The sequence below is a fragment of the Dreissena polymorpha genome, chromosome 1, assembly GCF_020536995.1.
Source record: "Dreissena polymorpha isolate Duluth1 chromosome 1, UMN_Dpol_1.0, whole genome shotgun sequence".
Lineage (NCBI taxonomy): Eukaryota > Metazoa > Mollusca > Bivalvia > Myida > Dreissenidae > Dreissena > Dreissena polymorpha.
The window spans coordinates 91,588,102-91,604,832 of record NC_068355.1 but is presented as its reverse complement, the minus strand read 5'-3'; the positions used below and the strand labels follow the sequence as shown (position 1 = coordinate 91,604,832).

General features: G+C 33.2%; 1 protein-coding gene across 1 annotated transcript in view; it reads left to right on the top strand.

Annotated features, from left to right (window-relative positions):
• Positions 1-837: 837 nt before the first annotated feature.
• The window catches only part of LOC127836659 (uncharacterized), a 59,554-nt gene continuing 43,660 nt past the window's right edge, over positions 838-16,731 (top strand). Inside the window, exons 1-7 of the mRNA XM_052363379.1 lie at positions 838-945; positions 1,777-1,931; positions 3,126-3,242; positions 5,066-5,203; positions 6,281-6,495; positions 9,406-9,495; positions 11,879-12,207. Coding sequence (XP_052219339.1) covers positions 1,830-1,931; positions 3,126-3,242; positions 5,066-5,203; positions 6,281-6,495; positions 9,406-9,495; positions 11,879-12,207 — 991 coding nt within the window. The 5' untranslated portion in view covers positions 838-945; positions 1,777-1,829. The remainder of the gene's footprint in view (positions 946-1,776; positions 1,932-3,125; positions 3,243-5,065; positions 5,204-6,280; positions 6,496-9,405; positions 9,496-11,878; positions 12,208-16,731) is intronic.

Genomic DNA, 16,731 nt, shown 5'->3' with positions numbered 1-16,731 from the left:
AATTAGTTGTAAAACTGCTGTTATGATCTAAAATAAGTTTTTGTATTTAATTTTTAATGATATAAGTAAAATTAAAATATATATTGTGCAATTGAAATTAAATAAATAAATCAGTATTATGTGGCCCAATGTCTTGTGGCAAGAAGTCTCCATATTTCCCCTGTGAAGTAAAGAAAAACACGGAAAACAAAGAGTGAAAACTTCAAGAGAAAGCCAAAAATTAACCATTAATTGCTATTTTTGGAAATGAAAAGAAGTGTGCATTAAATCTATTTATCACATTAAATTTTGACACCCAACATGTTTAGGAAATATGAAACAGTGTGACTTGTTAATATAATATTGTGATTCTAATAAGGTCCATGGAAAAAGTTATGCAGAAATCTACAAACTAACACTGGCTTTTTAAAAGTTAAAAGGTGTGAATGGAAATTTACTTACAATATTTATTTGAATTAAGCTTATTGTGGAAATATTAAAATTTGAAACAATCGTGTGAAAGCATTGAATTGGTTTAAAAGGCAATAATATTGAAATTTATTGGATAATACACCAAGTGGAAGGAAAGGAGATGGACATTTGTTGGATTGTTTGACGTCAACAATTTCTGGTGTTTGTAAGATATTCATTGTACATGTACATGTAAAATTGTACAATGTCAATGGGTACTTATCAATGCCATCAGCAAGCACACAAAAAGATCTTAAACAGGTAACAAAACATACATTAATTTTATTTTGAATATTTAATGTTTATAATTTTATTTATATATATTTGTAATTTAAGAATAACAATTTCAGTCATTTAATATATATATAAATTTAAAATTTGTTACTTAAAATGAGCACGTCAACTCTTGATCATTTTAGAAATGTACTTCTGAAGTTTTTTAGAATAGAAATTTATCAGCATTCAACAGCTTGGACAGATGGCATAAAGGTATAGGTAAGTTATATATATATATATGTATATTTGGTTAAAGCAGCAGTTTAAACATTTCGCATTATTTATGACTGTTCATTGTTTTTCAACTTTGTTCATGTTTGATGAAAGTTCATACCCAGTTTAATCAAGGGAGGGCTTGACTGATTATGAAGTTGTTATTTCCTAAAATAATGTTTGCCATATATATACATGTATGAAAAGGTAATATTTCTTAGATGTTTACAAGTAATATGCTATTGTGTGAAGAAATGTTACTAAATCCTGCATTAATATCACAACACTTAACACTTTAAATGGCAAAGTCTACATCTTCTTTTACTGGTCAATTTAACTGTGTGTTTTTTTTCATACCCATGTTTATGATACTACAATCTCAGCGATGAGAAAAAAAGGCAAAATAATCATCCGACAAGGCTCATTATATCCGTGTCGATGAGACTCTTTTGCCTATGCTGTTTAATTATATGTTCAGAAGAAACTACATTTAATGTGAAAATGACATTAATTCTTTCATAGAGGATGAGTCATAAATGAGTTTAAATTTTTATATTAATTTTGGTGTTTTTTTTCCCCATATTTTTTAGGTAATACGTGATGTACCTGTGTATGCTTTTAAATTGTGTTTATATTTTTTTTTTATTGTACAACGCCATTGAATATGTTTTATACCTAGAAATAGGCATTCAATGAAATGCTCAAGTTTCAAGCTTACATTTATAGACTATATATAAGAAACTTAAATGATTTTTTTATGTGTTTTGTGTTGATATAAATGTAAAGTTATACTGAACTTATTGAATGTCTGTAGCTTTATTGATGACATGATTGTAGAATTAAGCACTACGGATGGCATTGTGTTTCGATTCTACGAAAATCGTGGTTCCATGCCAATACCATTTGATGGATGTCCGTTCGTGCAATTGGGAACAGAAGTAAGAGAATGCCACTACGGTCCTAATAGGAAGGAAAGAAAGAAAGCTCAGCCGGTATGGTTGTCATATAACACAATTTGTGACAAAATAATGAAAAGACACTGTATTATTATTGAAAATGATATTTTTCTGGTATTTTTAATTATTTGGGTAACATCTTTGTAAGCATGATTGCTTGGGTGGAAGAGAAAGTGCCAGGACAGTTGTTATATATCTACCAGTTGGGCATGGCATTGTAAGCATTCTTGGCTTATCAATTGCTGTGCAGTGAATAAAGTTGTTTACATTCCATGATGTCATTTGATGTGGTAATAATGTAATGGAAATTGGAATGTAATTGGTTAGTCGAATGAAAACTATTTGTGATGGTTATATTATATGGGAAACAAAGTATAGCATGTGATACATAATTATCGGATTTATCCATAATCATATTTTGTAAAGTCTATCTATCAGTTAAGGGTCTCACATTAACATATATTTCTTAGTGTTTAAACAAAATGAATTAAGCTAAACGTTATTGTTTTAATGGTATCTCCGTGTCCCTTTTAAAAGCATCTGTGTCAAACTAAAAATAATACTTTTTCTAGATATTATTATTCACATGTCATTCATGCATGATGTCACATTAAAAGTCAACTTTTCTTATGGTTGTCAAACCATTGGGTTACATTCTATCTAGCTTCATGGCATAATTAATAATACAACTGTTTTTGACGAGTAACAGTAGGTTTGACAAGTTATTCATTATTTGTTTGAAAAGTACGGATATGGAGACTTTTCCCGCGACAAGCGTCATTTGCCATCATCCACAGAATGTATGTCATTGAAAGAAAAGATGTTGGGAAATTTCTTCGTGGTCTTTGTGCTGATGATTGTCGAATTTTCAAGATGTTTTGGGGAATGCTCACGCAACTAGTTGCTGGAAAATGTCCTCAGATAGGGGCCTTTTCCCCATGTGATAGTTGTGGTATTGGATGTTCTATTTACAAGACACATGAAAAAAAATCTACAACAGGCTATTACAGAAGAAATAGGATGTCATCTTATTATTTCATGAAATGCTGAAGTTTGTATTTTGCTCATTCACTGTATGTAGTGTGTTTCTTCTTATATCAGTATTTTGCTTCAAATTTCACTGTAAAACGTGGACAGAATTCACATTGATGACCTGTTCCTGATATATTTCATAAACAGAATCCTTGATTTTATTAATGCATGTATTTCGTGCATGAACATGTATTTAAGAATGATCCCGAACATGCATACGCCGGTGGCAAGAGGAAAATAATTCAAAACACAAAGAAACACGGCTGTTGCTGCCAGATTCGAATGAAAACCATCTTGCGGTTCCCAGACTATAAGGTGAGATGATTTATTATAAATAATGAAATAGAATTTTAAAAATCAACTGTGTACTTTTGAGGAAATTTTTAAGGCAATACTTGTTTAAAGAAAATGTTAAAAATAGATCAAAAGAAATGGAATGAACAATCACAAATCATGTCAGAAACAAATTTAATATTGGTTTGTAATTTTTAAGCTCTGCTGTTTTCAGAGAATACCCGCAGTATTGTCATAGCCAGCTTGTCTTGTCAACCACCGTCTGTGTCATGCTAAGACCTTTACATTGGCTCTAAAATCAAAGTGCACACTGTGCACAAGTATATTCTTTTTGAATGGCCTATGAAACTCCAGAGTAATGTCCCCTCAATTGTTTAAATTGATTTTTTTTCTCCATCTTGAGCTTTTCCTCAGTAACTGTTGCATTTTGAATCACAAAACCTTAAATTGATCTTTTCACGCTTTGGAAAATTGACAAAATTGAAAAAAGTTGTTTCAGATTTGCAAATTTTCGTTTTAGTTATGATATTTGTGAGGAAACAGTAATACTGAACATTAACCATGGTCTAATATAGCCATTATATGCATCTTTTGACGATTTTAAAACCTAAAAATTATAAAGCGTTGCAACGCGAAACGATTGAATAATTTGGAGAGTTCTGTTTTTGTCGTTAAATTTTGTGAAACTACGAAGATTGCTTATTAAGGTATAAAATACGTCAAGAATGTGTACTCGGCGTAATAGCTCAGTAGGCTAAAGCGTTTTTACTTCAGGACTCTGGCAGGACTCCAGGGGTCACTGGTTCGAAACCTGCTCCGGGCAATGTTCTTTTCCTTTTTTTAATTGTTTTCTTGATTTTTTACTGGAGCTTTTATGATCCAATGTTAACATTTATCAATATAAAGCGTTTAATGAATAAGTTAAAAAAATGCCAAAATCTGTGAAAAGGCCCCTTTAAGTACGTATTTATCATTATACTGCAGTGGTTTAAGCACACTTTCTGTTCTGATAGTCTTCATAACTCTAGAGATATGCCCGGCTTATTGATTGAAATTTAGGATCTTTTTCAGTCCGGAGGATTGTCTCGGGTACTATTGCAAGGAAGTTCATGAATCTTATTACCTTGCTGTACACATGAATTCTGTTTGTACATTCTTGGTAATTTCATAGTTATTCCTTCAAAATGAATAGAATTGTTAGTAAATTTTTGTCAGTTTTTAGCTGTTAAAAACTGCATAGAATTATATGAGCTAAAAATAAAAGTGTATCATCATACAGCAGTGGTGCATGCATTTTTGGGGGGGATTGGCTTAGTATCTCAAAAGTTATGCTCCTTAATTGAATTTTTTTGCCATGAACGGTTTCTCAACAACTATTGTATGAAATGTATTGAAATTAAAAATTAATGTTTAGTGTTATATTGTGCTGGCACATTTGGAAGTTTGTTGGTTTCATTAAAAGAGTTATGGCCCCTTAATTGATTGAAATTGTGTTTTATGCCCCCGGATCAAATGATCAGGGGTAAATTGATTTGGCCACATCTCTTGTTTGTATTTAATATAATGCATAATTTACATTTGATTTTTTATATTCAGGTCTGTGTAATAAAATGAATCCTTCAGATAATTTTTTTTCATGTAACCATATAATTTAAAAATGAAATTGCCATTCTAGCTGTATGCCCCTCTAAAATGAGCAAATAAAAAGGATATGAAATAGTAATTACTGTAAATTTGATGTTTAGTTACTTTTGTCAGTGTTTTAAATTAGATGTGTCTTTGAGGGAGGTTACTTAATCAAATTTTGTACTTTCTTCATTGATGGCACAATACTTATGACATAGCTTGAAGGCACAGACACAAGGCGGAAAAGACAGGCTGTCATAGATCGGCTAAAATCAGCTGAAGTCTCTTCTTTGAGAGGCGAAGTGTGTGTTCTTGTTGCCTATGTTGGAACCCACGAACATCACGTAATGGGCGAGGTTTGTATTACTTGTAATGGGAATCAAGATCAATGTAAGATTATACTTTTAAAAACTTAACAATTATTGTGTACAACAGCAAGTCATAGAGATGAGACATGTCACATGCAAGATAATCTGGAAGATCTTAACCCAGATTTTCAAATTCTGAGCCCTTCCTTATCAATAAATGTGTTTATGCAATTTATGATATTTGGTATTTTAAAATCTTAAATATTTATGAAACTGCAGTCCTTAAATATCCATTTTCATTTGGCATTGAATTTTGTATAGTAGATCTCACAAGTTATTGTTAATATGTTGATTCTTTAGGGCATGATACATCATCAAGTAGACCTCAACCACATTTTATAAAATTATGGCCCTGTGTTAAAAATTATCTCGGCACTTGTGGCCAATCTTATTCCTGTACATGTAAATAATAAAAAAGTCCCCAAATCATCCCAGAAAGAAACTGGAGGTAGAAAGTTTTTATGTCAGATCATCAGATACCTGTTAGTGAAACTATAACATTTGCTTGTAAGTTTGCTTGTATTCATGTAAGTGACTCATGGCACACTTGGGCCTCTTGTTTGCTTTATCAGCACTTACATGGTAAAAGTTTTTAAATATTAATTACAGTCTGTGAAACAGGTATCAGGCCTTTCCCCATACATTTGCTAATGCACTGGTGTAAACATGCGTGATAAGGGTGATACTGTGGTATCTGTTTGAATTTGTTTAATTTTTAAGTTGCTACATCAAAACTTATTATACTGTAGACGGTTCATTTTTTGTACAAATAATTAATATATAAACAGCATTTGAAACGATATTCAACCTTTTAATTTCACATTGGTTGTCTGGTTGATTTTACATACATGTTGAAGAATGAAAGCAACACAAATTGGTGAGGACAGTTAATAAATGAAAGATTTAGGCACAGGGTTTCCTGGTTTTTAAGCACCTTGGAAAAGGCCTGAGATATTTTGAAATAAGAGTTGTAGAAAGAAACCTATAAAACATATGGAAAACCAGAAGGAGATAAATACTTTATGTATGAAACTTACAAAAATAAAAAAAGTTGAATTCTTGAAGGAGGCTGGCTATGGGCAGCGCCTGGACAAAGAGATTTTGCAAAAGATAAAGGAACTTGCAATGAAGGAGGGCATAACAAATGCCACTGAAATGAAAAGCCACATAGCATTGTTTGTGAAGAGCAAGTACAGTCACATTCCCAAGTCAAACAGAAGATTTCATCCAACTATGCAGGACCTTCGATTCCACATATCTTCTGCTTTGAAAAGCAATATGTAAGTGAATATAACTAACAAAACAGTAAATAAAATAAAAGAGATTGAGTAATTGAAAGATAGTCATTTACTTTATAAGATCATTTTCTCAGTTTTTGTTTTTAAGAAATCATTGGAAAGTGCACATGCTCTAAATAAAAATAGTGTACTTCGCAATATGTAATTGATTTTTTTACATGTGTTTACAAATGTCAAATTCCTTCACTGTACTCAATTATTTACAAGAAAAATGTGCAAAGTTCTATTAATTAAACATGACCAACTTTAAAAATGATTTAAATAAATTGCTCAATTAGGAATAGCATTAATACCCCTTTATTGATAAGGCTATCAACTTGTACACCAACCAAGAGGAGCTATTGTCACGACTCTCTAATTGTAATAAGCATATACTTTTTTGTTCATTTCTCAGAAATGGTCAAAGAGATTTGGATAAATATTTTTTAAATTTTTTACCGTTAGAAGGGAAAGGAATTTAACAAGGACAGGTACCTGGTTACCCTTCATTTAATTCAGACAAACTAATGTTACTGAAAGTTAACATTTTTATCGTTGTGTTACTTGTTGGTTCAGAAACCATCACATGTTTTTAGCCCAAATTGGTTTGCATGTTTTGGGAAGATCTGGAGAGAAATAGGCAGATGCTACACACTGCTTCTGTTTGGTTACACTTATTCTGCCCCAATGGGATGGTCAATGGAGAAATTATGAATATCTTGCAAATATTATATAATGTGGCTGAAAATTCAACAACAAATGAAACAGATGTGTCTAAAACATCTAATTGCATGCATCCAACTTTTGGATACCCTGGATATAGGCAATTATCTTAAAATGTCTGGTCCATATCTCAACCCTGTTTGCAGCAACCTGTATTTTTTGGAAGCTAGACCTTTCCACAACTTTTTATTGAAACATGGTTAACATATTTCACATGAGTACCAGGAATTTTATTGTTCAAAATAGAAAATTTGGTTGCTGGTTACTTTTTGTTTATAGGTATATTTATCAGATACCGCTGAAAGAGATTTGGTCCAATTTTTCCATGCATGTTTACAATATGAAGGGGATGTCATTTCACCAGGTCAAACCAATCAGAATTTATTATTGTTTTGTTTTATGACCTAATAGTTCAAGTAGATTTTATTGTTGAAAAAAAATATTTTCAAAGTCTTATTTTTTGAAGAAAAAAAAAACAACATAAAAGATTCCTTTTTATACGCCCGTCTATGACGGGACGTATTATGGTATACCCCGCGTCTGTCCGTCCGTCCGTCCGTCTGTCCGTCTGTTAATGTCGTACGCTACGTCAAATATCCTTTGACAGATTTTCTTCAAATTTTAACACAATCTTAATATTGACAAACCCTGATCCCCTTTCGTTTTTTACGGAATTCTGAATTGTCGTTCCAGAGTTATGGGACTTTGTTCTTCAAAATTTCGTGATTTCATTGAATGTCCTACTGTAGCTCAAATATCCTTTGATGGATTTTTTTCAAATTTCAACACAATCTTAATATTGATAAACCCTGATCCCCTTTCGTTTTTGACGGAATTCTGAATTGTCGTTCCAGAGTTATGGGACTTTGTTCGTCAAAATTTCGTGATTTCATTGAATGTCCTACTGTAGCTCAAATATCCTTCGATGGATTTTTTTCAAATTTCAACACAATCTTCATATTGATAAACCCTGATCCCCTTTCGTTTTTGACGGAATTCTGAATTGTCGTTCCAGAGTTATGGGACTTTGTTTGTCAAAATTTCGTGATTTCATTGAATGTCCTACTGTAGCTCAAATATCCTTCGATGGGTTTTTTTCAAATTTCAACACAATCTTAATATTGATAAACCCTGATCCCCTTTCGTTTTTGACGGAATTCTGAATTGTCGTTTCAGAGTTATGGGACTTTGTTCGTCAAAATTTCGTGATTTCATTGAATGTCCTACCGTATTTATTTATTACCTTACTACTTCATTGGCGAACGACGGGCGTATCATGCGCTCATGGCGCAGCTCCTCAGTTTAGTTTTAGTATGTATGATAGCTGTTGTAAAAGCAAACACTAACAATGGCAGATAAGCTTGAATATAATTTTGCCAAATGTATGCCTCATTTTGAACAGAACTATGTTGGTTGAAACAGGAGAGACTAATTTCAAAGGGGCATGTTACTTAATACAAATGGCTACCACTGGGACATCAAACACAAAGGAAGGTGGCGCGCTCGTCCTGCACCGCTCATGTTTTAAAAAAAATTCATGGTGTCAACTGACAACGCTCTTGTATATTATATCATCAAAATATCAAGTGTTGTTAACATTTCAAAGAAAACAAATGAAATATTTACTTTTTCATTAAATATTAAGTAATGTTAATCGCTGCAATGAATATTATCATGCTCAAGTTAATACTGTATAATTGCTGAGATAGAAAATGTCTTTTATTGATAAGAATATTTTATGAAATGTATTACTTTATTAATAATATAATATGTCTTTCTATATCTGTTGGATCAGTAAATAAATCAATATGATAATGAGTATTAAATGCCTATGCATACCAAAACTCAATAGGGCATTGTACCAAATGTGACTATCTTACAAATTAATACAGTATTAAGAAATAACTTAAATGCACTAAAATTGCCCACCATATTTCAATAAAAAATTTTCAATTGTTTATTTAATAATATATTGTATCAGATATGTAAGTTATTCCCAACACATTTTCATACATTTATTTAATTGTGAATTTAATAAATCATATTTTGCCAAAGGTTGAGAAAATTGTGCAGCCAGTGTGAACTCAATATCTGACCAGTTGTCCCTCAAATTTTGATATACTTTTTTTATTTTTCAATTTCATGTACCATTTTTTTAAATATACTTCCATGAACTCTTGCTTTTTGCAGACACTGTTATGATGATCAGGGAAATTTGACTGCTTTAATTTCTGAATGGAAGAAGGAATCTCCTTCAGACAATTTCCATTTTCGTCCAAGGTAGGCTCACATTGAAAAATATAAATCCATCATTGTTAAGTTGAACTGTGCACTGAAGGGTCCTGTAAAGTATTGTGTGGTTGTTGGTTGTCTCAGTGGCATACTCGTATATATTTCCATCAGGAAGTTGCTTCAAATGACCATTTGTTCCAAGTAAGGGTTAGGCAATTTTCACAAAAATTCTTTTTAGCATCATTTCAAATATAATTTTCTGCCGCCAGAGCGTTGTTTTTTTTATGCCCCCAAAGGAGGGCATATAGTGAGCGGACTGTCTGTCCGTCTGTCCTTCTGTCACACTTTGCATTTAGGTTTCAAAATGCTCATAACTTCTATGTCACTTCAGATAGCAAATTGATATTTCGCATGCATGTGTTTCTCATGGATCTGCATATTTTAGTGGGGAAAGGTCAAGGTCATCCTTCAAGGTCAAATGTCAAATATATGGCTTGAAAGCAGCGTTGTGTTGCTGTCAAACACATCTATTGTTGATGTTTGTCAATAATAATTTCATGGAATTTAATGAAACTTAAAATAAATGTGTATCATCTAATTGCTGTGGTGCATGTATGAATTATGCTGGGATGAACTTCGTATTCAAGAGTTAGGCCACCTTAATTGTGCTCCCCCCAAAAAAATTGGGGGAGCATATAGTCGCCGCTTCATCTGTCCGGCCGTCCTTCCGTGTGTGTCCGTCCGTTCATGCAAAATTTCTGTCCAGGCTATTTCTCAGCAACTTATGACTTGAATTCAATGAAACTATGGGAAGCTTAACTACCAAGAGGAGTTGTGCATATTATGGTCCGGTTATGGTCGGATGATTTTTCACCAAGTTATGGCCCTTTGTAATTTTCCCTTAACTGTACATATAGTGCAGTTCTTGTCCGGGCTATTTCTCAGCAACTAATGACTGGAATTCAATGAAACTTTATGGGAAGCTTTACTACTGAGAGGAGATGTGCATATTATCAGCCAGTTCTGGTCGGATGATTTTTCACAGAGTTATGGCCCTTTCCAATTTTCCATTGTACATATAGTGCAATTATTGTCCGAGCTTTTTCTCAGCAACTTATTACGGAAATTCAATGAAACTTTATGGGAAGCTTCACAACAGGAGATGTGCATATTATCAGCCGGTTATGGTCGGATGATTTTTCACAGGCCCTTTGAAAAATTTTATAAACTGTACAAATAGTGCAATTCTTGTACGGGCTATTTCTCCCCAACTACTGACTGGAATTCAATGCAGCTTTATGGGAAGCTTCACTACCAACAGGAGATGCGCATGTTATTTGTGGGTTCTGGTTAGATGATTTATTTAGAGAGTTATGGCCCTTTGGAATTTTTAAGTTGCTAAACCATCCATCGTATTATTTTGTCCAAAGTTATGCCCCTCAAGACGTTTCCTTTTCAGGGGTGTGTTTTTTCCTCCTTTAGCTGATTTCCTCCCTTTCAATGTAAACTTATTTACAATTAGTTATAAACTTTGCTGGATCTATATACAAATGAAGAGTTTAACTAAATTCTGTAAGAGGGTTAGGGCAGTTTCCTCCCCTTAGATGGTTCTTAAATCACACACTTGCTTTTATCTGAAATATTGTTCAATATTGTGACAAAAAACCCTTGGGGAGCATCATCTGTCTCTGACGGTTTCTTGTTTAGTGAAATTAAGTATTTTGTTCTGCCATGAACTGTTGTATAACTATTGTATGAAAATCATGCATATAAAATAAATATTTGCTATTTTATTGTGCTGGTAAACTTGCCAGTTTTGTTGAGTTCAGCTCTAGATGTCTGGTCCTTTATTGTTTGAAATTGTTAACTTTGTGTGTCTGGTTCGATGTAGAGATTGTAATGAAATTCAAATTGAATGTGTTTTTTGTGTTTCTGACATAAGCTTTGTCAAGATAATTTGGGTAGTTCAGATTGTTTTCATTAAGCGATTGACAATGACTGATTTTTTTTAATTCTTTGGGGGATACCAAAAATTAATTGAATTTTCTTGTTATACTAACTATTGCGAGACTTTTCATGAATCTTGCAATATCTGACTGAATGAAGTGTTCATTCCAAATTTCTGTTTCGAGTTTACTGAGAGCTCCATATTAATGGCCTCTAAATGGATTTAATTTTCCAAATCTGTCCAGCTGGTGCTCTTTCTTTGATATATCACTGTAGTGAGTGATATAATAGCCCCATTTAAACCCTCTCGTCGCATACTGTGGGCCAGCTAAGCTTACATAAACCTTTGGAGGAAAAAAGTTAAAGGGGCTTAAGAGAAAGAAAATCAAAACATACTGTTATTAATTATATAACTATAAATATGAAGTTATAAAAACTGTCATTTCTCATTTTGTCACAAATAATAGTGAATGTTTTGTTTTAGTGGAATTTCATCAGAGGGTGTTCCGCAAACATTGCTATTTGTGCATCAATCCGAATTTCAACGAAAAATGTTAATGAAGTATGGGAGCACAGTGGTGATGGATAGCACATACAACACTTCCAAATACAATGTATGTGTCTTTTTTATGGCTGTGTTGACTGGAACAGGATACCTCCCAGTAGGGACTTTCCTACTGGAGAAAGAGACAGCGCATGAGATAAAAAGTGCGTTGGAGGTCATCAAGGGCTGGTGTCCAAACTGGAAACCAAGATCCTTTGTTTGCGATCTTGATCAGAGAGAAATCTCTGCCGTAGAGGAATGTTTCAAAGGTAATTCAACTTGTGCTGAACTTATAAGCATTAGTATCTTGATGTCAAATCCTTATAGTTGTTTTTGATTATTGTTCTGCAATAGTGATTTACAACTGGAGTGATCTTTTAATTACACAATAATATTAAACCTGTCCTAACAAAGTTTGGTATTGGATGTAATATTAGGTTCAGTGGAATCCATTCGTCAGTCAGTTGGTCTGTTGTTAGACCCAACGTCATCAGAAAGATAACTTAAGTTCTCTTTGACACTAAGTTCTCAAAGAAATTTTTGGTGTTGATTACTCAAATGCAACAGTCTTAAGGCCACATGAACAAATTTCCAACAATCATTGTTCGATTCAAATATCATGCCTTTTCTTCAAATTTTGAAGAAATGGTTGTTAACCACACGATGAAGACCTCTATTGAATGTGGCATTGATACATTTAAGTACAATATCACAAAATCGTGTGAATATATTTTCTTTGACAGCTTTATTATCCCCCGCCAGAGGCGGAGGGATATTGTTTTGGCGTTTGTCTGTCCGTCCGGCTGTCCGTCCGGCACTTATGTATCCGGAGCCATATCTTGGAAGTGCTTTGGCGGATTTCATTGAAACTTTGTATGAGTATATATATGCATAAGAGGATGATTGCACGCCAAATGGCATTGTATACCATCTGTTAAAACAGAGTTATGGCCCTTTGTATCTTGAAAAAATGCTTTTTACTATATGCACTTTTGTGTCCGAGGCAATATCTTGGAAGTCTTGGAATCGGAAATCTTGGAAGCGGATTTCATATAAACTTGGTATGAGTAGATATCCCCGCCAGATGCGGAGGGGATATTGTTTTTGGCGCTGTCTGTCCGGCTGTCCGTCCGTCACTTTTGTGTCCGGAGCCATATCTTGGAAAGTGCTTTGGCTGATTTCATTGAAACTTCGTATGAGTATATATATGCATAAGAGGATGATTCACGCCAAATGGCATTTTACACCATCTGTTAAAACCAGAAGTTATGGCCCTTTGTTTCTTGAAAAAATCTGTCAGTTTGTTCAATCCGTCCAATTTGCATCCATCCTCAAACAAAGCATATGTTGCGGGGGATATCAATTCTACGAATTTGCTTGTTGAAGTGCTTTCTGAATGTTTGTTTGAAGACAAAGAATTCTATTCATTTTTTGTTTTTACTCCAAATGTCAAGGCCACGCTGTTGCTAAATTGCCTTATTTGCATGGTCTGATGAATTGAATAGAGTTGAATTATTGGCAATTTATCCAAAGAAAATAACATTGTTTGCAAATATTTCTATTTAAACTTACAAATTTCCTTCTGTTCTGGAAAATAATATGTTAAAAAGATTTGAATATTTGGCTTATTGTGTGTACTGATAAATTTCCTTTTTTGTAGATTGCATTGTATTTACATGCAAGTTTCCATAGAGAGCAGGCATGGGATCGTTGGTTGCGAGTTCATGAAAACAATGCACTGCAGCACAAGGACGCTATTTTGAAAAGGTTTGATTTTAAAACAAATCTGAACTAATTTAAGATCCCGATCTTGGCCTCACTTTTTGTTCAGGTCCATTTCTCAGAAACCATGAAAGATATTTCATTCAAATTTGGTATTAATTATTACAATGTAGGGGAACATATTTTACAAAGGCAGTTACCTAAAATATGTTTATTCATACTTATTGCCATTTGTAACCAGGTTATTCGATAGGTGGGCGGAACAAGCTGCTCGGGCCATAACTTTTTCGTTCATCATCAGATTTTAAAATCATTGGCACATTTGTTCCCCATCATTACACTGTGTGTCGCACGAAAAAATTACGTGGATATTTCCAAGGTGAAGGTCACAATTTAAGTTTGAAGGTAAAAAATTGCCATAAATTAGCTTGTCCTGGCCATAACTTGTGATTCATTGTCAGATTTAAAATCATTTGGCACATTTGTTCACCATCATTAGACGGTGTTTGGCGGGAAAGAATCGCGTTGATATCTCCAAGGTCAAGGTCCACAATTTGAGTTTGAAGGTCAAAAATGGCAATAAATGAGCTTGTCTTGGCCATTACTATGTCATTCATTGTGACATTTTAAAATCATTTGGCACATTAATTTTGTTCACCATTATTGGATGGTGTGTGTCACGAAAACATTATGTCAATATCTCCAAGGTCAAGGTTGCCACAACTAAAAATAGATTGATTTTGAAACAACTCTGTAACTATGAACAATTAGTAAGAATGCACATTTTGATTATGAGTTGTCTCTCTGTATCAGCCATTTTTTCTAAATGAAATCAAAGTCAATTTTACACAAGGTGGTTAACAATACACATTTTTGAATTGTTTCCCTATATAAGACTTTGTTTCAACTGAAAACCTGGTTTTGTGACAATTTTTTGCCTTGTTAATTAGTTATGTTATTGTTGATTGATTTTTTGTTTAGATTCATTCTCAGAGATCATCAAAGATATTTGAATCAATATTGCTTCCCATATAAACTATCGTATGGGTATCACATTTCACAATTGCGGACAACCTGAAAATTAATTTGTTATAGTAATGGCCTTTTTTTAGCTCGACTATTTTATATGAAATATATATAGTGGAGCTATCCGACTCAACCCGGCGTTCCTGTTCCGGTTAGCGTTAGCGTGCAAATGTTAAATTCTGCGTACTACCCCAAATATTTCCTATGTCCCTTGATATATTGCTTTCATATTTTGCATACTTGTTAACCAACATGACCCCAACCTTTTAAAAAGAGCAGACAATTGTATCAAGCATTCTGTCAGAATGATGGCCCCTTTTATACATAGATAATTGAACATTTTGCTTAAATTGCCATACCATCTTTATTTATGATCACATTTGATTCATACTTTGACAAAACAACACTTACCTGGCATACCACAATGCACGCCACCAAAACTGTTCCCCATGCCAAACCCAGAATCTCCCCCCCCCCCCTAAAAAAAAAATCCATTACTTTAAAAATATCATCTATTAAATGACCACACACCACTCACGAAACCCCCCCCCCCCCCCCCATCTCCATGATGGCTTTCGTTATACTGTCAAGCAATCGAATAGTCGACCGCGCTGTCCTCTTGTTTACTTTTTGTTTACAGCTCTTGTTTACAATTTGGTCAGTCCATTTCTCAGCAATCGTCAAAATATTTGGATCAAAAGTAGTATACTTGTTAACTATCACCAGAGGAACTCATTTTAGAAGCGATGATTACCATACATTTAATTTTGTGTTTGTTATGGCTTTTTTTTCAACTTTGTAATTTTATTGGTGGTTTACCTCTTTGTTAATGTCTATTTTTTAAATGTCACACATAATTGTTAAAAAAAATGTATGAATGTTAACTGTCATAAATGAAAAAGATTGCACAAGGGCATTTAACTATAACTTTAATTTTGTAAAATGTATGGATCATTTTCAACACTATATCGAGTGTTAAAGGGGAAATGTATTGCAATAAAAGTTGACTCCACTGCAACTCATTTTAATAATTCATATTAAGTTGGTACGAGCACAACCAAAGATAATAAGGGTGTTTCTTTAAATGAAGCCTTGGCCATGCTTGATATTCCATACATGTTTAATTGTTATTGGTGATATGCTATTGTTTATATATTGTTGAAAACACATAAATTAAATATGGTTTGCTTATATTTTACGTTTATGTGTTATGTTTCAGGGTTTTTTTTCCACTTTTTGGGAAGATAGCCCATGGCTTTGGAATTGGGAATTTTATCGGCATTTTCATGAAATTGGGAAAATAAATTCATTAGCCTTTTTTCCACATGAAAAGTCCACTGATTAGGGAAATGCTAAATTTGATTTAACTGTTAATAATCATTCAAATTAAAAGAAAAAAAACATATAATCCTTTGTTAGATGTAATTGAATTAAAATTGAGATAAAATACACATACGACTTCTTTCTAAAAAAAAAAATTTTTTTTTTTTCATTGGGAATTTTGGGAAAAACAAATACTTTTTTGATTGGGAACATAGCCGAATTTCGGCTATAAAATCGGGCAAAAAAAAAACTGTGTTTTTATAATTTGCTTGAATTTATGTTTCAGTCTGCGGAAAATTGCAGACTCTGACAATGAAGATGAATTGTCTGTCAACATAGAGTTGCTGAAATCCTGTGATTTGTATAGCAGCAATGTTAAATTAAGAACTGGATTGAACGTTATTGGCTGGCGAATAAGGAGGTATTTTTTATATTCTTAGTCTGATGCTCTTTTTAAATGCTTTATTGATTTTTTTTGCAACACTTTATTTCACATAAACACAAATTGTCATGATTGGCCTATTGGTTAGACCTTTGTTAATAATGTTCAGTGCATTGTCAACTTTTACTGTGGGAACACTAGAAAAGTCTCATGTCCATGAAACTTGTTCAAAATATGTGTATCATTAATTTTTCTGACAAGTTCAAACATGCTCTCAAAGGCTTACACAAACAGGGGTGGGCCAGTATTTTCAATATGGAGTCTGTGAAAGCTCTGAAGT